Raw genomic sequence first — 22163 nt, forward strand, 5'->3', positions numbered from 1 at the left:
CAAGATGTTGCTGCTCTGTGAAAACTATGTATCCATATTTATTTATTTCGTCTTTATAAACGGGACTAAATGATCACGACATCACGGCAATGTGAAGCAAATATTCACACTCTATTTCTACGGAAGGAATGCTGTTTAAAAATGTACTCTCAGAATTAATACCCCCAATTTAAGTTTTCAGCTTGTTTCCCGGAGAAACTCAGTGGTGTTTATGTATATTAAATCATAATTAGAAGTCACCTCTCCAAGTTGCTTAAAGCTACCACAAGGAACTTCACTTTTGTGTCGATTATGGCGGCCCCTGTGGACAAAAGGGGTAGTGTAGTTTTTAGATTAAGCCATGAAACGAGAGACATATGGGCTGCACACTCACTGCATAGTCGGAAGAAAACTGAATTATTTGCTGTCCAAATGACATTTTATGTGCAATGTAGCTCAAGGCACAGGACCATCCGCCAGGAAGAAATGTTACGTCATAACAAATAAATAAATACATTTAAGAAATACACTAATGTAAACACACAAACTGTACATGCAAAGCATACTCCTTATACATGTAAGACATTCCTAAACGCAGCAGCATTGTTTTATCAAAGATAACTTGTAATCTGATAATATTTCATTTTTAACCCAACCCAACAATTAGCTTCCCTGCATATAATCTGGCACCATCAAATAACAGGCTTCATCTTTAGAACAAAACTGGATATGGAAACATGAACTTACTTTTGAATGAACTTAAACTCAAAGTCATCGTGACAATGAGTCCCGTGGGAAAGCTTTTTCTTTTGTTTTTTTTAACCCGCTTTTGAAATACATGAACTGTAATGGTCAAGTCTTTGTAAACCCATGCAACGGGAAGCACTTCAAACATTTAAAAAAAACAAAAAAACATCTCCTCGTTGCTGTCGCCGAGTTAAAGAGTCAATACGTAGAAGTGTGAGCATTAGATCCATGTTGGATCGAATCGTAAACATGACCTGGAGTCACAGTAGTTCCACGAACACAAGGCAGCCGCGGCTTCCTAAAAGGATCCAAGTGAGTCCTTTTTGCTCCGGCTTCAGTGTCAGTCGCTGATTTTCGCTGACAGGAAGGGAGAAAAGAAAAAATCAAAAGCAAACTTCAGCGCTCTCATCGTGGTGCGTCTCCAGTCCCTCTCGATCTTCACCTGCCTGCCTCCAGTCAGCAGGGAGGCAGCGCAGTCCAGACAGTGGATCGCCTTCAGCTCGAAGGCCGGCGCTCTAGCTCCGAGGCGGCCCTCCAGCTTGGTGCTGAACTCCACCATATTGCCAGGGTTTAGGTTCAGCAGGACTTGCCTGAACTCGTGGCTGGCCATTAGGATCACATCCCTGGTTGGGTCCTCCGCACCTCCGTCGCGGAGCATCCCCACGGTCACCTCAAAGCGGTGGCTGTCGAAGCGCTTGATGTGGCAGGAGTGTTTGGCCAGAGCCTTGATCAGACACATCTCTTCCTCCTCCTGCATTCGGAGCAGTACGGGCAGCGCAGCGGTCCCCGACGCCGACGCCGAACCGGCTGCCAGATTGGCGACCGTGGCGTTCTTTGGCTCGCACTTGGGGTACGTCTCTCCGTAGAGGCAGCGCAGCCACTCTCCCATGAACACCGGCAACATGTTGATGACCGACTGTGCCCCGTTGTCCGTCTCGGCCACGCGGACGTGCTTGAAACGTCCCGCCCAGGTGACTCGGTGTCCGTGCAGGTGGCTGCAGAACAGCTGCGTCTGGGCCATGCCTTTGGTTTCCCAGGCGGGGGGCCCGCACACCTGGCTGTACTGCCTCCAAGTCAGGGTGGAATTGTACACCTTCTGCCCCTCTGCGTGGTACACGTAGATGGAGAAGAACAGGATCACCGTGGAGATGCAGAGTAAGATGAGCTTGACCGGACCGCGGTGGGTCATCGAGCGGAAGACATCCAGGATGGACATGCTGAACCGCGTCCACAGCCGCAGGGTTACGGGGATCGCGCAGACCACCAAGGTCACGATGACCTTCGTCAGCTCCAGCTCCAGGAACCACTTGAAGAGCTGGATGAAGAGCATGGCGGCGAGGCCGAAAGCCAGAACGGGCAGGGCGAACAGGAAGAGGAAGTAGGCCACGCAGGTACGCATCAGACCCACAGCGGAGGAGCCCTGGAGGAGCACCACAGAGAACTCGCACCACATGAAGCACACCAGGTATGGAACCAGGAAGCAGTAAGTCCCCTGGAAACCGCGCATCTTGGCCATGCTGAAGGTGGAGACAGACGGGGAGAGAAAATAACTTTTTTTTGTGGACATAAATTGATCAACCAACAGCTGGGATGGACTTTAAAGCCCGCTGACACCATCCAGTGTCTGAACACATCCAATGCTCCTGCTCACCTAAAGATCAGATAGAACAGATAAACGTAGAGCAGGCAGGGGAGACTGAGCTTCAGCACCACCGACTCCCCCAGTGGCAGAGTGGCGAAGGTGCGCCCCAGGCAACGGAGCACTGACATGTTCTCTGGCATGAACTGGGTCAGGCAACACAGAGACGATGCAACCTGGATACAAAGAAATCAAATTAAAATACTTTTCTGCATGTTTCAGCGGATCAAATAAAAATCATATCGATGGGACATTTTTGTCAGACATTTCTACAAAGTATTGTGATTTTATAGTCAATAGGTTACAGGATGCAAAACAGTGATTCTGATGATTTAATGACATGGTTCGCTGCCCCTCCAGCCCCCCCCCCCCTGACCTCTATGACCATGGCTCGGCGTGCGTACATCGCGGCTGTGGGGCTGAGGCTCTTGTAGCTGACAGCAGTGAAGAAGATGGCCACGGTGGAGAGCTCAGAACAGGGGATCCAGCCTTTGTCGGCTACCGGGAAGGAGAAGATGACGAAGAAAACGGACAGGATGAAGTAGAGGTACGGCTCCAGGTTGTTCCACCCGAAGTTGGTCTCGGCCTGCTCCACGTCTAGGCCGGGTTCAAAGCGAGTCAGCAGAGACGTCAGGGCCCTAAAGTTCTCCCAAGTCTATAAAAGAAGGATGTTCGAGGAAAAAAAAATAAGATTTTGAACATCCATAAACCATTACCAATATTATTGCCAATTTTGAGAAATCAGTACTGTTAAGATCAGCAGCCGCTGGCTCAGGTTTCATATAAAATGTGTGTGCTTCATGAAATTAAGATAATGATCACAAATGTGCCTCTCAGAGCGAGTTGACTCGCTTTCCGACATGTTTATCCGCATCAGTCAAGAGACAAACAATGGCGACGATACATCGCAGAAACGCGTGGAAGCGTATTCATTTTCTGTTCAACCACCTTGCTGCTCTGGAGGACGCGCAGCGTGCAGATGATCATGGAGACGAAGGACAGGTAGAAGACGAGCAAGGGGATGACGAAAGCGAACAGGTCGACCGTCAGGTTGCTGATGATGAAGAAGAAGATCAGCGCGTTGACGTGCTGCGTGGGGATGACCGTGCTCAGCCACTGGACGCCGGCCCGCGACGCCCAGTCCACCAGGTGCTCCTTCATCTCGATGATGCCGTGCAGCGGGTACTGCAGCACCTGAGGGGGGGGGGGAGAGAGACGGACGTGAAGGGAGGGGGCAGGAAGAAGAAAAATGAGAGCGCTGAATACAGTTTTTTTTTTTTTTTAAAAAGAAGAAAATCGACAGATATTTAACGAGGGATGGTTCAAGGACTGTGGGATGAATTGTGATGGAGATATGCGATTACCATTAAGCGCGATTTCATGTCCATGGCTTTTTCCATGGCCCCGTTCTGCCTCTTGTCCATCATCATCCCACTGCGGCTAAAACTCCAGGAACGTTTGAAGGCATTCCTGTATCCCGACGGCACCAGCTCAGCCTTGTGCTTTAACACACACACACACACACACACACACACGCGCGCGCACACACACACACACACGCACAGGTCTGAATAGTTGCAATTAAAAATAAAAACGACATCCTGTGCCCTTACGATGACGGGTTATTTCTGTTGTTGCCGATGGGGTCTGGTACCTCCGCGCTGCTGGCGTCGGGTTTGGGACCTTCAGCCTTGGCTGTGGCCTGGCTGCCAGCTCGGGGCGCAATACCTTGAGCGTACTTTTTAGTCATCTCAACAAAGTCGTCCAGGTCCACCAACTGTGTGGCTAAGAGGACACAAAGAGCGCAGTTATGGAGGAAGACACATCTCTCTCTCTCTCTCTCTCTCTCTTTCTCTCTAACTCACACTCATTGTTGACCATGCTCTCCAGGATTTTCTGGGTCTGGCTCGAGGTTGGGCCGGGAATCCGGCTGGCAGTGCCACCTGTTGGTGAGGGACGACCACAACATCAGTGGGTTACAAAAATATTCCTTGATCGCCATGCAGCATGCAACCTGATATTCTCCACCGTGGCAGCTGCAGACTCTGGAATGAGAAAGGGGAAAGATTGAACTGCGGCCATCGTCGTGACAACATGCCACAGCATTCTGCGCTGTCTGGAGTGCAAACGGCTAAATTGATGTCACAATAAATTATTATTATTTTTTTTGAACTGTGTGCATCCTATACCTTGCACTGCGTTGACCTGGCTGACATTCTCCAGCATCTCAGCCACGGCCACTTTCTTCTTCCTGTCCGGGTTGAGTTTCCAGTACATCTTCATGGCCGCTTTGCGCACCGCCAGCTCAAACCCACTCTCTGTTGACAACTTGCGCACGTCGGCCTCGTTCTCTGGGGTGATTCCTGAGGGGATAAGGCTCGCAGAATCAGTAACTTCTTTTAAATCACTTCTTAAAACCCATTTTTATAGCACTGCTTTTAAGTGATGTCGTCCTTTTATGCAGTTCTTTGGTTCCTCTATTTTAGTTTGTCTGTTGTCTGCTTTATTTTGTATTGTCCTATTCCATTATTGTGTTCATTGCCTATATGGCATGGTCTCCTTTGCCTCCTGTATGTTCTGAAATGTTTACTTGTATTGACGTTATGTTTTTGCCTTGCTTCTATGTAGAGCACTTTGTAAACCCTGTTTTTAAAGGTGCTATATAAATAAAGTTATCATTAAATAAAGTTATTATTATTCCTAGCGATGGGGGTTAGAACACAGGTGAGGAACAGTGAGGGAGCGACGAACCAAAGAACGCACAAACTCAGTGTGCTGCGCTCCGTTACTTTCACCTTTTCTCTGGATCCAACAGCGCCGCAGTGCGCTCGCGGCTCCTTTTCGACCCTGTTTAGCTGCTTTAATCAGCCAGTTGACAGCCAGGTGATTGTTCAGCTCTGTGTCCTTCTCTTTAGCCAGACTCAAATGGTGCTGACCCAGCTGAAACACAAGAAGAGGGGAGATTAGTTCTGCCTGCGTGGGCTTTGTCGAAATAAGTATAATCGGACAATGTCCCCCATTAGTTTGGATCATCCTCAAGGCACTGGTTTTATAGGGACTATTTCTTCAATAGAAAGTAGCTCCAAGTTCATGGACCCCCCCCCCCCCCCTCCCTCCCCCAAGCATCTGGACGACAGATGACTACAACACCCATCGCTCCCCTTCCCCCGTGGGCATCAGTGTCTCCATGAGCCACCAGGGCCGGCAGAGATCAAGTGACGGCTTTTCTAATCTTAACTGTCGTGTCACAACACAGTTTTTAAGCGTACGATATCATGAACACTGCTTTTATTGGCGTGCATTTTGACATCCACAGTGATGTCAAGATACACTCATACAGTATTAATACACTCTGACTCCCTGTGTCTGTGGATCGGCTCTATCGTGGTGTGTGAGATACTATTGGAGCTTCTGATCCATTCCTCAATGCATGTGCATCCAACCGCCGTCCTGATGCCGTCACATGTTCTCTTACACACAGCCCCTGTGGTGTTCGCAAATACATGACTTATTAGCATGGGACGTCTTGAGGTATTTACCCTTTCAGAGCAGGCGTCTCATCTTGCACCGTGAGCCCCCCCCCCCTCCATTTCTTCTTCCAGCACCTCATTTTACATTTGCACTCGTTGGCAGAGAACAAAGAGCAAATAGAGTGTGAATATTTCATTATTAGTCCGACAAAATTCAGCTCAATGCTGCAACACCCTGCAATAGTGCGCATAATGATTTGCATGCCCGACAGTATTTCGGTATCGTATTCAAAGCCTGGGATCATCTTCCAAGTGGACCCGAAAATAGACGCATGCTCGCAACCAGACTGAGTCAACCAGCGGGAGTGACAACGATGTCAAGTGCCGTCTGTGTGCCTCTGGGCAAAAGGAGCAGTGTGTAGCATTTAGCGGGGATCGATTGGCAGGAAGTTAAAGTGCATATTTAATCACCTGAAACTAAAAACTTTGTTTGTGTTTTCATTAGCTAAGAATGAGTCATTTATGTCTACGTGCTACGGTCCCAGAATGAACAAACAGCACATGTGTCGTGTTTTTGAGTTGGCCACCGCGGGTTCTCCTACATGCTAGTCACACGGGAGAACTTTCAATTGCAATTTGGGGTTAAGTGTCTTACCCAAGGACACATCGACATGGACTAGCGGAGCCGGGGATCGAACCACCGAATCGTCTGATTGAAGATCGACCCTGCTCTACCACTGAGCCACAGTCGCCCCTTACACTCACCCGGGTCTGAGCTCTGGCGTCGCCGGCTTTGGCCTTGTCCTCGATCTGCTCCAGGGTCAAGTCCTCTTCTGGTTCTTCATCTGGAGGTGTCGATCAATCAAAAAACACTCTCTGAATCAATGGATTACATGGTAGAATTCATCCTCTGGGGATCATGAACATCATTTAACTTTGTTGTAATATTTCAGTTTAGACCAAAGGGGCGATCGAACAAACATCCGGCTGACACTGACGTCACAACACTGTCTCACATCTTTTGCTTTCGTGTCCAGGGACAACTTCCCATTGCCTGGGGTCCTCAAAACTAATTTAGGTTCAGGAAAAAAACATTTTGGTTGGGTTTAAAACCGCTAGGTTATAGGTTCAGCAGAACCGTTAGGAGCCTTAGGTTTAGGCAACAACAACACAATATTTTCATGGTTGAAAGTCTATTTGCTGGACCCATCCACCAACATGCCAACCAGAAGAGGGGTTTCCTCAATACAACGTCACATGCTTCGACATGTTCACATGGATGCGCTTAATGTGTGTGTCCACCATGAAAAGGCACCCTGATTGACTTTCCATTGGTATTGTTTTCGTCACACTATTTGGTGGCCTGCCATGATACTGGGCTGGGCCCTCCAGAGAGCCTCGCAGCTATAGCATAACTATAAAGGTTCTGCGAGGTATGTGTTGTGTGGCAAAAAGGTGGAAGGCAAGTCTCTTGGAAAACGATTTTGTGTGTATGTTCACTGCTCTCAACCTGGCGGTCGCAACGAAGACGAGGAGGTAATGCACACGCAAAGGCCTCGCTCTTCTTCTTCTCTGCTGGAGCAAAACCGTGGTCTAAGAAGAGATTCAAAACGGTCAACGTTGAATTAATTAAACCGTCGGGTAAAAAAAAACAACATTATTTTATTTCCCCCTTTCATTATTATTCTTTTTTTTTTTTTTTTTTTACATTTTATCATCTGCAAAAAACCCACAGGTGAGCTTCAGCCCTTAGTTATTAATACCCAGGCTATTGAGATAATAAAAAAGCTTCAAATACCGGGGGACAGACGTTTTTTTCTTCTCTCAAACAGAATGTCAATGTTCGAAGATACTGTACAGAAAGCCCCCCCCCCCCCCCCCCCCGGAAATTGATCTTTCTGCAATAAGTAAGGCATTCATTTGCCGAGATGGTCAAGCACCTGTGATATTTCTTCTATATAACACCCGTGTCTTAAGAACTATAAAGCACATATCCTGAGGCAGTGAGGGCCCTTAACTTCTCATCATGAACTCCACCTAACTGTGTCCGCTATGGTATCCTATGCACCGGCCCCTTCTGTTGTATTTCTACTCTGATGGAGTATTTTTGATATGTCTATGCTGATGATGTTGTTTTGTATTGTTGAGTGTTTGTTGTACTGTTTCATTGACATTCTTAATAAGGAATGGAGAGGACATTCCAAAAACTACGAGAGTCTGCGACTTCCTGCTCTCGGTGCAATAAAACTCACAAACAAAAGCATTACCTTCCTCTTCGTCATCGGCATTGTCCTCGGCTTTGCGAAGTCTTTCTTGTATTATCACCTGCTTGGCCATGGAGGCGAAGGTGCGTTTCACGGGGTCGGCGGAAGAGGCCGCTGGAGCCTCAGTGGAAGCAGCGGAGGAGGAAGTAGGGGGATCGGTCGGAGCGTCACAGGCTAAGAAAGCTGATGTAAAGGAGGCAGACGTGAGCTTTGAAAGGGCTGACATTTTGGGGGTAGCGCGGTTGGGAGAGGTAACAAGTGGAGCTTTGCTCCGAGGCAGAGAGGAGGGACTGGACACGGGTTTGGAAGGCGCAGCAGGAGTTAAAGGCTTTGACCCCTTTGCAGATGGAGGGCAATCCATCGGTTTAGAGACGGATGTCTGGGAGGAATGAGCTGTTCCTCTGGGTTCTGTTGGGGATGGCGATTTGGCGGGGTGAGAGGGAGCAGCAGGGAGGTCATTGGAGACGAGGGAAGGCGACGTCTCTCCGGGAGGGGGGACAGAGGGTCCATCCTCAACAGGGCGTGACCCCTGGGTGTTGACAGCAGTTGGAGTGGATGTGGAATCCTTCTCCATATTTTTCTGGAATAAATAAAACAAGCCTTAGTTTGCATACGCTGCAGCAGGTCATTTTATGATAGTGAGTCATGAGTGAAGACACAGCTGGCAGGGTTGAACTCTGAACTCGCTGTCAGAGGACCGACTATAGATATGTTGCACCTCTACAATATGACACCGACATGAGTTTTGAAACAAACCAAACAAAAAAAGGCTAATTAATTCGACTTTTTAACTTTAATTTTAAGTTTTTGACACTTTGAAAAGAAACTACACAGAGGAGGGTGACATTAAATTAGTTCTTCACATGCATCCCACGCGGAGCAATACATGTGCGAGCATACGGGTACTTTGGGTAACACACACACACACACACACACACACACACACACACACACATTGAAAAAGAACCCTTACTTGGTAGCTCAACGAGCGGATTCCTTCAAGGCACAACGTCAATTGTCCTCTCGAATTCAGAGGTTGTGCGCGTCGTCCATGCTCCGCGAAACCGTCGCCGCACACACTCTCAGTCTGGTCTGAGACGCCGGAGCAACTTCAACGGCCACGCCCACGCGGAAAAGCCCCGCCCCCGATAGGGAGAAATAAACGTCCGTCTGACAGCCAACGCGTCTGATTGGCTGTTCTGCCTCCTCCTCGCTTCACACATTTTTTTTTTTAATTTACCAATCCTGGTCCTTGGACGTTTTCACAAATCAATCATCCGGTTTCTCTTTTTTTATAGTTTTGAACAAAAAGAGTTGTAGGGTGATGGGTGATGGGTGATGGGTGATGGGTGATGGGTAATGGGCGCCGGGGCGTTAATTCAACAGCAGCATTTACTGTAAGTAGATTATGGGGTTCCAGGTCAAAAGCTATAATGTAAGCCTGCTCTGTTCCCATGGCGCCGGTCCACAACCAGAGGAGAAAGGCACCGGTCTCATAATGCGGTTATACACTTCATAACGAGGGGATACTTTGGTTGATTGAAACAGCGTCATGTATAAACATCAACACTTTTCATCACACGCATCCGTCTGAAATGCCCTTTTCTTTGAGATTTCATAATGATATTTCATAAAAAGTGGCTTCATAATGTCTTAATGTTGAGGAATAAGAGTTCGTGACACATCCTGCATCAACTTCACGCATTTGATCCTTATGGATCATGCTGTATTTATGTATTACTCAAGCATATATGCTACCTTTATCAAAAACAATAATCAGACCCAGACATGTGGTGTATTGATGCATTCTACATATAGTGCCAGGCAGTCCAATAGGCTACAATGTGCATTGTTCCTTTGGGAGCTGTCCACCTGCGCCAGTGCTGAAAAAGACAGCTCCCACTTTCTCTCTCTCTCTCTCTCTCTCTCTCTCTCTCTCTCTCTCTCTCTCTCTCTCTCTCTTACGTCCTTTCCCAGAATCCCCACGGGGGCGCGTGAGGAGTACAGTCGGTTTCCGCCTGGAAGAACCTCTGCTCACATTTGCAAAAACTCCCACGAGCCTGCGGCAAGCCACTGGTTTCGTCCCAGTGGAGATAAAAGCACCTGAGAGCCTCATCCAAGCCCCCCTCAGCCCCCCATGGCACAAGCCCATTTGACAAAGTGTCTCTCCTTCCAGATGTGGGTTAAGGGATGACACATGTCTGGTTTAATCCGCTGATGGTGTGACCCCCCCCCCCCCCCCCCCCCCCCCCCCCCCCCCCCAGAGAGAGAGAGAGGGAGAGACTTCTCCACTTTAACTTGCATGCAGAGCTGCTGCTTCACATCAAAACTAGTTCACACTCCACTCCCACAAACTGGAGCACTGCATCGTTTCACTTTATGTGAATTATTATGTGCTCACTGTGCTTCTCACAGTCCACAGCATCAGTGCGCGCTTGAGGGGCGGGGCCTCTCCGGTGACCCCGTTAAAACCAACCGAGGCTTCTGTCTTCCATCGTTTCAGAAATTAGGGGGGGAGGCGAGTCTCCGTCGGAAGCCACAATGTCGGACTGCAGGAGGCAGTGGAACCGGGAGGATGAGCTGCCAGTTTACCTGGCGGGGCCGATCCCCACCGGGCAGAACCTGAGGAAGACCTACGGGATGTTCAGCTCCGTGGAGGGGGCGTTCGAGAGCAAGACCATAGACTTCGATCAATACGCGGTGGGGAGGAGAGGTAGCCGCACCCCGAGGAGCGGGAGCCGCGAGAGGGTGCTGGACGCCGGTGACCCCGTCGGGAAGACGTCCAGCGAGGGCCGTGAGGGGTCGCCCACCGACTCGCACGGGGAGACAGACGATGTTCGCCCCGGTGTTGTGGTCACACAATCATCGGCGAAGGAGAGCCCAGACGGGGAGGTAGGAGTGAAGATTTAGCTCCTCGGTCTTTTACCGTCTGGCTTTCTCTCTGCAATTCGGATCGTCGTGTCATTACGTAACATAATATGATTTATACATTAAGTTGTTTCTAACGACTGAAAAGCATGCAATTTCATCTTTTTAGTGTATTCATTTTTTAATGCAAAAGGTGTCAAATGTGGCTATACTTCCACATCCCCCTCGGGAGTTGTTGTTCTGAGACAAAAGCATCAGTCTGCATAAATGATGAAGTTTGGTGCTGCATTGCAGCTATGGCTCATAAAGAAATCAAATAACAGATTTCCAAAAAAGATGCAAATGCGCGTCGCCGCAACGACGCTCGCCTATTGTTGTTCCAGCAAGAAGGAGAACAGCATCCCCCGGTCTCACCGCAAGAGACCCCCCGGTGCGTTGCGTAATCTCCGCCGCCTGTCAGAGGGATTAACTCGGTTGACGCGCAGGTATAACTCACGCCTTGCCATAAACAACACACTAGGTTTGAGACCGGCATGTGTGCGGAGATGCATCCTTCTCCAGCTAATATGCTTTCTGCATATACAGTATTAATATGGGGTATTAGTATCTCTTCTACTCTGCGTTTGCTTGCATTTATAATATCATATACAACCAATGCAAGTAAAGAAAAGAACCCACCCGTGCGTACGTCCACCGTGTCGTGATACAATGTATAATGCAATGCAATATATCACAATATCAAAATGTCATGATGGACTTCAACCAGCTCCCCCCCTCCCCCCTGCAGAGCGGAAGGCTGTTGATCAAAGGAGGACGGGTGGTCAATGATGACCAGTCTCTCTATGCAGATGTCTACATCGAGGACGGGCTCATCAAGTGGGTACAGAGGGAGCCCATGATGCCAAATATGTGCAAACACTTTCACAGTGGATACTGATTTCACTTCCTTATTGTCCCCTCCTTTAAAAATAGGCAGGTGGGGGAGAATCTGTCTGTGCCGGGGGGCGTCAAGGTGATCGAGGCCAACGGGCGCATGGTGATACCCGGGGGGGTAGATGTCAACACCTGTCTCATGAAGCCCCACCTGGGCGCACAGCCCGCCGACGGTTTCCTCCAGGGAACCAGGGCCGCGCTCGCCGGGGGCACCACCATGATCAGTGAGCGCGTGATGCCCACAGTACACACTGTAAACCATGCACCAATAATATCACTTGCACTCTTTCCATCCTAACCTTTGACCCTCCCCCCCCCACCCCTCCACCTATCCCACGCCTCTCAGTCGACCACGTGAGCCCCGAGCCCGGGCAGAGCCTGTTGGAGGCGTTTGAGTGCTGGCAGGAGGCTGCGGATAAGAAGGCCTGTTGTGACTACTCGCTGCACGTGGACATCCCCCAGTGGAACGAGACGGTCAAAGATGAGTTGGAGCTGCTGGTGCAGGACAAAGGTGCGTCGGGGGGGGGGGGGGGGGGGGGGGGGGGGGATGTCCTCTCAGAGCGAAGGCGCGGCGTAGAGGCATTGTTGGCCGCTGTCGTGGTGGTGATGATGGTGGTGCACAGATTCAGCTTGTAATCTGTTTTAAATTTTAAAAAAATATTTCTTGTGGGTGCTGAACTAACACAGAAACCGAGCCAAGGCAGCGGCTTGTGTTCCATTTCCGTCCACAAATAAACTCGAGAGTTGTAAGGAAGTTTTCTACTGCCTCTATTTACTGCATTTCGTGACACAATATTCACAAAAAAACCTCCTTGTCATCACTGTCCAGGCATCAACTCCTTCCAGGTGTACATGGCTTACAAGGACGTGTACCAGCTGTCTGACTCGGAGGTATGTGTCACACTCACCACTATCATGTAATCCATGATTTACTGCTCTTTCCTTTCACTGTTAATCCTCCTCTCTGGTGATGTATGCCCCCCCCCCCCCCCCCCCCCAGCTGTACGAGGCTCTCTCCTTCCTGAAGCAACTGGGCGCCGTGGTGTTGGTTCACGCTGAAAATGGAGACCTGGTCGCTCAGGTGAGCTCTCCTCCTCTTGTAACAGTTGAGACTTCTGACGTAACTCCCATGCAGAGAGAGAGAGAGAGAGGGAGAGAGCGAGAGAGCGAGAGAGGGAGAGAGCGAGAGAGGGAGAGAGGGAGAGAGCGAGAGAGAGAGGGAGAGAGAGAGAGAGAGAGAGGGAGAGAGGGAGAGAGGGAGAGAGAGAGGGAGGGAGAGAGGGAGAGAGCGAGAGAGAGAGGGAGAGAGAGAGAGAGAGAGAGGGAGAGAGGGAGAGAGGGAGAGAGAGAGAGAGAGAGAGAGGGAGGGAGAGAGGGAGAGAGGATTAGTCCCGCTGCCAGACATGCATCGTCACAGCTGCCACCGTCACCGGTTGGCCGTTATTAAACTAATGATGATGTCATTGGGATTAAGACGAAAGGTGCAGATAAGGGCCGACGGGCGGTGATGACACAAAGTGGGAGTCGCGGTCATGGAGATGATCGGCGCCGTTTAAGAGGACAATCAAGGCGCGAGCCGTGACGCGGGCGCGGTGATGAATGAGGGCAATGAAGGATTACGGGCCCGCCGGTGAATTATAATGATTTATACTTGTTAACCTAAATGCAACGGGAATAAAGGGGGAGATGGGGGACGAGGAACCTTTTGGAAGCGCCAACCCATCTTGTGAGGAAACAGTGAAACTCATCACAGTAAAATGTGTGTGTGTGTGTGTGTGTGTGTTGGCACAGTGCGTTGGCATTAACATGGCAAGTTTATTTGTAGAGCACATTTCAACAACAAGGCAATTCAAAGTGCTTCACATAAAACCAATACAAGCATCAACATATAGTGCAAAAGAAAACAGAAAATTCAAAACAAAAAGAAAGAAATGTAATACAAGTTGCAATACAGTTTAATAAATAAAAAGTAGTGAGATCCGCAAATTGATTGATATCCTTGAAGCTGGAACAGAAAGTAGACCAGTCCCAGACGACCTGAGGGGTCGGGATGGGTCATAAGGTCGCAGCAGATCACACATGTATTTAGGCCCTAAACCATTCAGTGCTTTATAAACCAGCAGCAGGATTTAAAAGTCAATTCTTTGTTGGACAGGAAGCCAGTTCAAAGACCTCAGAACTGGAGAGATGTGATCCACTTTCCTGGTCTTAGTGAGGACTCGAGCTGCAGCGTTCTGATTGACTTTACAGAGACCTGTGAACGCACCGTTACAGTAGTGAGTCTACTGAAGATAAAAAAAGTTTCTCCAAATCCTGTTGAGACATAAATCCTCCAATCATTGATATATTCTTCAGGTGATTTTGTGGTTGTCTTGATATGGCTGTTCAGGTCTGAATCCATAACTACACCTATTGGATGTAAAATGGCAAAGGCAATAAAACGGGAGTGTCCGTGGGTGAAACAGGATTTTCACAAGCGCGTTGTGTATATGAAGATGATCGTCTGTGTTTCAGGAGCAGAGGAAGATCCTCAGGATGGGAATCACCGGGCCTGAAGGCCATCCGCTGAGTCGTCCCGAAGAGGTGATCACATTCCATTCGTCCATCCATCCATCCATCTGTCTATCCATCCATCCATCCGTCCGTCCATCCATCCGTCCATCCGTCTATCCATCCATCCATCCATCCGTCCGTCCATCCATCCGTCCATCCGTCTATCCATCCATCCGTCTATCCATCCATCCATCCGTCCATCTGTCCGTCCATCCATCTGTCCATCCGTCCATCCGTCTATCCATCCATCCGTCCATCCGTCTATACATCCATCCATCCGTCCATCTGTCCGTCCATCCATCTGTCCATCCGTCCATCCGTCTATCCATCCATCCATCCATCCATCCGTCTATACATCCATCCATCCGTCCATCTGTCCGTCCATCCATCTGTCCATCCGTCCATCCGTCTATCCATCCATCCATCCGTCCATCCGTCTATCCATCCATCCATCCGTCCATCCGTCTATCCATCCATCCGTCTATCCATCCATCCATCCATCCTTCCGTCCGTCCGTCCATCCATCCATCCATCCGTCCATCCGTCTATCCGTCTATCCATCCATCCATCCATCCATCCGTCCATCCTTCCGTCCGTCCATCCATCCATCCGTCCGTCCGTCCGTCCGTCCGTCCATCCGTCTATCCATCCATCCATCCATCCATCCATCCGTCCGTCCATCCATCCATCCGTCCGTCCATCCATCTGTCCGTCCATCCATCTGTCCATCCGTCCATCCGTTTATCCATCCATCCATCCATCCATCCATCCATCTGTCCGTCCTTCCGTCCGTCCATCCATCCATCCATATATCCGTCCATCTATCCAACCATCCTTCCGTCCATCCTTCCGTCCATCCATCCGTCCATCCATCCGTCCATCCTTTCGTTCATCCATCCATCCATCCATCCATCCTTCCGTCCATCCGTCCATCCATCCATCCGTCCATCCATCCATCCATATATCCGTCCATCTATCCAACCATCCTTCCGTCCATCCATCCTTCCATCCATCCATCCATCCGTCCATCCATCCATCCATCCGTCCATCCATCCATCCATCCATCCATCCATCCATCCATCCATCCTTCCATCCATCCATCCATCCATCCATCCATCCATCCATCCATCCATCCATCCATCCATCCATCCGTCCGAGGTCTGAATGCTTTCTTTGCCTTCCCGTCCACGCAGCTGGAGGCTGAGGCGGTGTTCCGCGCCATCACTCTTGGCAACCGCGTGAACTGCCCCATGTACATCACCAAGGTGATGAGCAAGAGTGCGGCGGACACCATCGCACAGGCCCGTAGGAAAGGTCAGCCCCTTTTGTATCACGCTCGCTCCAAAGGTGTCTATTTTTAACCACTCCGGTGTTCACGTCCCCCCCCCCCCCCCCCCGGCCACATCCAGGTTCCGTCGTTTTTGGCGAGGCAATAACAGCCAGCCTGGTCACTGACGGCTCCCACTACTGGAGCAAGAACTGGGCCAAAGCGGCTGCTCATGTGACCTCTCCACCTTTGAGCCCCGACCCCACAACCCCGGACCACCTCAACACGCTTCTGGCTTGGTACGTCTTCGACCTCTTCGGGAAACGTTTAGTGTAAAGCTCAGATTCTTTGAGATAGATAGACAGCTAGATAGTTACTTTATTAATCCCGCAAGGGGATATTCTTTTCGCTACAGCAGCATTTATACATCCAGGTAAGCAATGTACGCTCAGTAATGATAATTCTCTGAGAAGCCCGACAAAGTATGCAGCCTACAGCATATTTCATCTCAACACTGGGACACGTACTTAAAAAGTTCTTAATTAAAGGGATGGCTGTGCTATTTGCATATATTATTTTGGGGGGTGTGCTGTCCCTTTAATACACAGCGAGGGCAGAAGAAGTGTTTCATTTAGCCGCAGCCTGGATGACACCAAAGGTGACACCATGCCAGGATCTAGCTCTCGCTGTTTTGCCCTTGGATGTACATTCGGTATTCACAGCTGGTGGTCAACACACAACACACAACAAGAGGAAACAGATGGAGAGAAGAGAAGGTGAGGAGAAGAGGGGCAGAAAGAAGGTGGTTGGAGAGACGGCCAAAGGACGACATCATTATTTAAAAAGCCGCCTTTATGTATTTATTTAGGTAGACCGTATCATAGAATATGCATGTTATTATCAATGCATAAAGGGCAAAACAAGTATTGAAGTTCAGATGTAATCATCCTAGAGAGGGGATCAGCACAGAGCATCCCGCTGTACACTTTTGACTGTCCTGGATTCCTTAAATAGCGCAGGAACTAGGATCCTTCATCATCTGTTGCCCTGGCTACCAACTGCCTGCCTGCCTGCCTCTCTCCTCCTCCTCCTCCCCTCTGCTCCTCCACCCCTTCGTTTGCAACTCCAGGCGAGCATCACACCGGCGCAGGACACCGCTGTTGTCTTTTGAGCTCCTGCGGAAGCGACATGGCTGTATTTTTAGGTTCCAAAAAACTCCCTCTTCAGGAACAAAAGAAGCAACAGTTTACCTCGCATCGTCAGCGGGTTGTTTCCGTAATAAGCACTCGCCATCACGAAGTGATCGCTGTAACGAACGGCCTCCGAAGAGAAGCGATGACCTTTGGTGTTCATCAGCCTCTTGTGTATAGATGTGTTGATGGCTTTCTGACAATGCAGCGTATCTTAGTGTGTGTTATTCTGACTGGTTCAGCGGGGTGCTTGATCGGTTTCTGCCCCTAGGCCCCCACATGACTTTAAGTCACATGCTCTATGAGGACACCTGGTGGCGAAGAGTAGAAATGCCGGTCTTTACGTTGGGTCTCGATTGCTTGTATTGCCTTGAGCTGACCATGGGATCACAACAGATTGAGAACATCTAACATTTGCTGGGTAGATATCGCTGTGGATTATTTTCATATGGTTCTGTTGCCTCGGTTCAGCGGGGACCTGCAGGTGGTGGGCAGCGCTCACTGCGCCTACAGCCCCTCCCAGAAAGCGATCGGCAGAGAGGACTTCACCCTGATCCCGGAGGGAACCAACGGAGTGGAGGAGAGGATGGGTTTCGTCTGGGACAGGGCCGTGGTGAGCTATGAGGACACGTGTGTGTGTGTGTGTGTGTGTGTGTTAAAAAGCAGCTGTGACCGTGAGTTTTGTCGAACCCATGAACTCCAAACATCCTCCCCCTCTCTGTCTCGCAGGCCATGGGGAAGATGGACGAGAACCAGTTCGTGGCGGTCACGTCCACCAACGCCGCGAAGATCTTCAACCTGTACCCGCGCAAGGGCCGGATAGCGCCGGGCTCGGACGCCGACGTCGTCATCTGGGACCCCGACAGCTCCAAAACGATCACTGCCAAACTCCAGCAGTCGGTGAGAGCGACAGGAAAATAGCAAGGGGTGTGTGTGTGTGTGTGTGTGTGTGTGTGTGATGGAGAAACAGGGGAATGGAAACTGAGGAGGCGGGGGAAAAGGCCTCCTATGTGAGATGGTAGGAGTGGGAAATAAAGAGGCAAGATCAAAGGAAAGAAAAGCGAAAATGTACATTACTGAGAGCGGTTTGATGCCATATTGCATAGGTGTGGGAGTACCATAATAATACAATACAGAAACACATTTGATACAAAACTACGGGTTAGTAACGATATACAGAATGTTTAAAGAAAGCAGAGTGAAGGATTCATCTTTAAATTAATCGGTTTAGCCAAATTACAAAGAACCCCCCCCCCCCCCCCCCACCCACAATCTAATTGGATGGGGAGGGGGAGGGGGGCATTGACATTGAAATTCGTGCGATAGGAAAGCAGCTCCAGTGAAAAGATAACGGTGGTGTTTAATCCTATTTCATACTGAAAGAGCCAAATTCAAGTCACGCCCTTTTGCATTGGGGCGGCATCAAAACCGAGACGTATAAACCAAAGTATTGTTTATTTATTTTTTGGTATAGTACTTGAAGCCCAGGCTTTAAATTTGAGGACATTTTAAAGCCAGCAGAGCGGCCTTCAGGGGGGGGGGGGGGGTGAACACACGCCTTGAGTGATGCGCCGCAGCCCAGAGAGGATGTTCATGTAGCCACTCTGGAAAAGGCCCTAATCCAGACTGGATGCCGGCTTTAGGTTATAATCCCGCCCCCCCCCATGTGTTCACGGTGTCGCTCCTCCTACAATGCTTGCTGGAATAGCACAGAGGGCTGAGGCAGTGTATGAATGGTGGGGGTCGTGGGGGTGAAAGAGTTCTCCCTTGTTCATCTGCTTAACCCCCCCCCCCCCCTTTTTTTTTTTCTTTCCTCCTTAATTCTCGGTCTTGTGTGCGTTATCGCTCTCCACACAGACTTCGGAGTACAACATCTTTGAGGGTCTGGAGTGCCGGGGGGGTCCGGCGCTGGTGTTGAGTCAAGGTCGGGTGGTTTACGAGGAGGGCGAGCTGCAGGCCCAGCAGGGCGCCGGTCAATTCATCCCCCGCAAACACTTCCCCGACTACGCTTACCAGCGCGTCAAATCCAGGAACCAGGTATACGCGTCACAAATTGTTTCAAAAGGAAATGTTTTTTGGGGAAAATATGTTGCATTAAAAAGGATTAAGTAGGAAGTCAACATGCAGTTCCTCTTAGTGGCCCTGTCGCTTTACAGTCTACAAGCAGACGTGAGACGATATGAATTCAAAACACTGAGAAATAATTGCCAGTTTAAGTGGAAACACGACAGTCATGCACTGGTCCATTTTCAGATTTTGGTCAGTTTTGCTTCCATAACATGTCTTTTTTTCAGCCTTTTTTTTCTTCAGAAATACACATTCAGGTGTTTATTTGACAGTTTTGTCTATTTGTGTCTTGAACTATCTTGTTTCCATTACATAATGCCTCATTGGTAAACACAACATTTCAGAAAACACAGTCGTTTTAAGGCAAGTAATCAATTGGTGTCAAGTTTCATGGCGATACCTGTTAGTTACACGTTTTACTTTATTCACTAGTGTCTTCAAAATGTTTTTACAAAACATATCTTTCAAGGCCGCTTTCTCAAAATGAGTTTTTTTCCACTAGCTCCTACATACACCAAACTTTCCAGTTTCACTCTTCTCTCTATTCTAAAGGTTTTTACAGAGGTTTTTTTTATGGTGATATATAGTTGCATTTTTCTTCACCCTATTTACCTGAGGTGTCTCCCTTTAATTTGTGTAGGGTTTATTGGCAACATTCTAATATATTTAATATATAAAACACAACATATCAGACTTTGCCAGGCATTGAATAATAACGTCCTGGATTTATTTCTGTCCCGGGTGTTTTTTTAAGGCTTGAAGACCTGCATTCATTGTTTAACATTAAGAAATATTTGAAAAATAGGAACTAACAATCTAGAAAATCGAACCATAAAAACAATCACAAGTATTTATCTTCTTCCAGGGAAAAAAAATGGGGGAAAAAAAATGAAAACAGACCAACCGTCACTTGCCACGCTCTAACTTTAGTTGTGCAAGAATTACATCTTGTGTGTGTGTGTGTGTGTGTGTGTGTGTGTTTTCCAACCAGGCGCAGAGCAAGCAGGGCGTCACCCGCGGCTTGTACGACGGCCCTGTGTGCGATGTCGTGCCCACCCCCAAATACATCACTCCTTCTCCGTCAGCCAGAACCTCACCCACCTCTCACCAGCCGCAGCCCATACGCAATCTTCACCAGTCCAGCTTCAGCCTATCAGGTAGCAGGAATTATGTATTTCACATCAGTGTCGAAAAAAAAATCCAATCCGGTGATCCCCTTTAAAGCTTTTAATGTGTTAAATGGAGCATAACTATCCTTGTGCATTACAAAATAGATTTGAAGTGAATACTCTTGACATTTTGCCTCCGTTTCCCAGGAGCACAGAGTGACGACTACATCCCTCGTCGCTCTGGCCACCGCGTCGTAGCGCCCCCTGGTGGCCGCTCCAACATCACCAGCCTCGGTTGAACACGCCGCTGTGCACCAAGTGTGGTCCTCGTGGGGCTTTCGCCTCTCTCGTGTGTGTGTGTGTGTGTGTGTGTGATATTTTCTTTTTTTATTCAATCAGTTTTACCTTGAGATGGAGAAGCACAATATACTACTACTTCCAATGAACAAAGAGTAGGATTTACAATCAACCAAAATAGGAAAACACTTGCACTTACTCACACACACACACACACACACACACACACACACACACACACACACACACACACACACACACAGATCCGGTGTCGGACCCCCCATCCCCTGCACCCAACCGTGAACCCAGTGCTGTGTCATCGTGTCGTTTCACCTCCTTTCCCGTGAGCATGACTCGTCCCCCCGTCTCCCACCGTGGGGGTCCGCTCAGACACGGTGCTCCTTTTCTGTGGGTCCCAACATTGAGCATCTGCAATATTAGCTTGGATGTCGGCTCACGCGTTGCATGGACACGTCGTTAGATGTCGCACCACTCGTGGTTTTGATTGTTCTTGAATGTTTTGAGCTTTGAGCACACGGTGGCGGTTCACTGTGGACGGAGTCAGGTTCATTCTTTTTTCACATCACTGTGAACTCCGATAAAAAAATGGATGCAGCTCCAACGTCAGACACTTTATCTTTATGCAAAAAGTGTGAAAGTAGACGAGACAGCTGAAAAACAGCTGTGCGCTCCGATATGCATTTCCACCGAGTCACAATGTGTGTGATAGTCTCTTGCTTGAGATAGATCTTCCTTGTAACGACGTGATCCACTCGCTGCTGTGGAAGGGCTTCTACAGCAGCGCCCCCCCCCCCCCCCCCCCCTTGCTCTTTAAAACTTCCCTGACAATCTTCGTGAGCTGTTTTTTCCCCATTTTATTTCATCCATCCTGGATGTTCCTCTTGGTACCTTTAAGTGTTTCTATGATGTTTTGTTGCTGTTGTCTGGTGTCTCCCATGGAACCACTGATAAGGATCAATAAAGACGTGGCTGTTGTCAAGGTGACCGTGAAACAATCGCTCCCGAGAGTTTAATTTTCTGACTTCACGCGAGTGACGTGAGGGTTTAGTGTTACGGGGTTTGTTTCCTGAGCTGTAGCTACAATCTGGTACAGTGCATTCAATGGTGACATTTATGTTGTAACTGTACATGGTCCCTTTTAAATAAAGATAGAATAAACATTCAGGTTGAATTTGCTAAGTATTCAGTTAGGACAATATGGGTTCAACACGCACCGAGTGAGACCATCACAGGATCCTCAACGTAGGACCCATCTAGAGGTCATCCTACCCATCTAGAGGTCATCCTACCCATCTAGAGGCCATACCCATCTAGAGGTCATCCTACCCATCTAGAGGCCATACCCATCTAGAGGTCATCCTACCCATCTAGAGGTCATATCCATCTAGAGGCCATACCCATCTAGAGGTCATCCTACCCATCTAAAGGTCATACCCATCTAGAGGCCATACCCATCTAGAGGTCATACCCATCTAGAGGCCATACCCATCTAGAGGTCATACCCATCTAGAGGCCATACCTATCTAGAGGCCATACCCATCTAGAGGTCATCCTACCCATCTAGAGGTCATCCTACCCATCTAGAGGTCATACCCATCTAGAGGTCATCCTACCCATCTAGAGGTCATCCTACCCATCTAGAGGTCATCCTACTCCGATACGAGTCATTTCATGGTATTAGATGTTCTTAAAAACGTGATGTGCATCCTTGAGAAAAGACCTTCAAAGTTCCGTGTTGCGTTTGAAACACTGGGAGGAA

General features: G+C 48.8%; 2 protein-coding genes across 5 annotated transcripts; one reads left to right on the plus strand and one right to left on the minus strand.

Moving 5' to 3' along the window:
• Nucleotides 1-1066: 1066 nt before the first annotated feature.
• Nucleotides 1067-8673, minus strand: wfs1a (Wolfram syndrome 1a (wolframin)). The gene is made up of 11 exons (XM_034545403.1): nucleotides 8103-8673; nucleotides 6601-6680; nucleotides 5161-5305; nucleotides 4555-4728; nucleotides 4231-4308; nucleotides 4020-4150; nucleotides 3730-3867; nucleotides 3314-3559; nucleotides 2742-3020; nucleotides 2378-2541; nucleotides 1067-2243 (listed from the first exon to the last, which is right to left on the minus strand). The coding sequence occupies exons 1-11, from the start codon at nucleotides 8671-8673 to the stop codon at nucleotides 1067-1069; spliced, it is 3183 nt and encodes a 1060-aa protein (XP_034401294.1).
• A 1728-nt stretch (nucleotides 8674-10401) lies between these two features.
• crmp1 (collapsin response mediator protein 1) lies at nucleotides 10402-21567 on the plus strand. 4 transcript variants are annotated; one of them, XM_034535003.1, is made up of 14 exons: nucleotides 10402-10991; nucleotides 11755-11843; nucleotides 11940-12124; nucleotides 12247-12411; nucleotides 12730-12791; nucleotides 12901-12981; nucleotides 14415-14483; nucleotides 15647-15767; nucleotides 15863-16019; nucleotides 17382-17523; nucleotides 17640-17810; nucleotides 18768-18947; nucleotides 19969-20134; nucleotides 20294-21567. In XM_034535003.1, the coding sequence occupies exons 1-14, from the start codon at nucleotides 10641-10643 to the stop codon at nucleotides 20383-20385; spliced, it is 2031 nt and encodes a 676-aa protein (XP_034390894.1). In that variant the 5' UTR covers nucleotides 10402-10640; the 3' UTR covers nucleotides 20386-21567. The 4 variants fall into 4 exon arrangements, with proteins under 4 accessions (XP_034390894.1, XP_034390921.1, XP_034390903.1 ...); XM_034535012.1 differs by having other exon boundaries at nucleotides 10641-10991; nucleotides 18768-18955; nucleotides 19977-20134; nucleotides 20294-20385; XM_034535022.1 differs by having other exon boundaries at nucleotides 10641-10952; nucleotides 18768-18955; nucleotides 19977-20134; nucleotides 20294-20385.
• The last annotated feature ends 596 nt before the right edge of the window (nucleotides 21568-22163 follow it).

This window comes from Cyclopterus lumpus, chromosome 1 (genome assembly GCF_009769545.1).
Source record: "Cyclopterus lumpus isolate fCycLum1 chromosome 1, fCycLum1.pri, whole genome shotgun sequence".
Classification (NCBI taxonomy): Eukaryota; Metazoa; Chordata; class Actinopteri; order Perciformes; family Cyclopteridae; genus Cyclopterus; species Cyclopterus lumpus.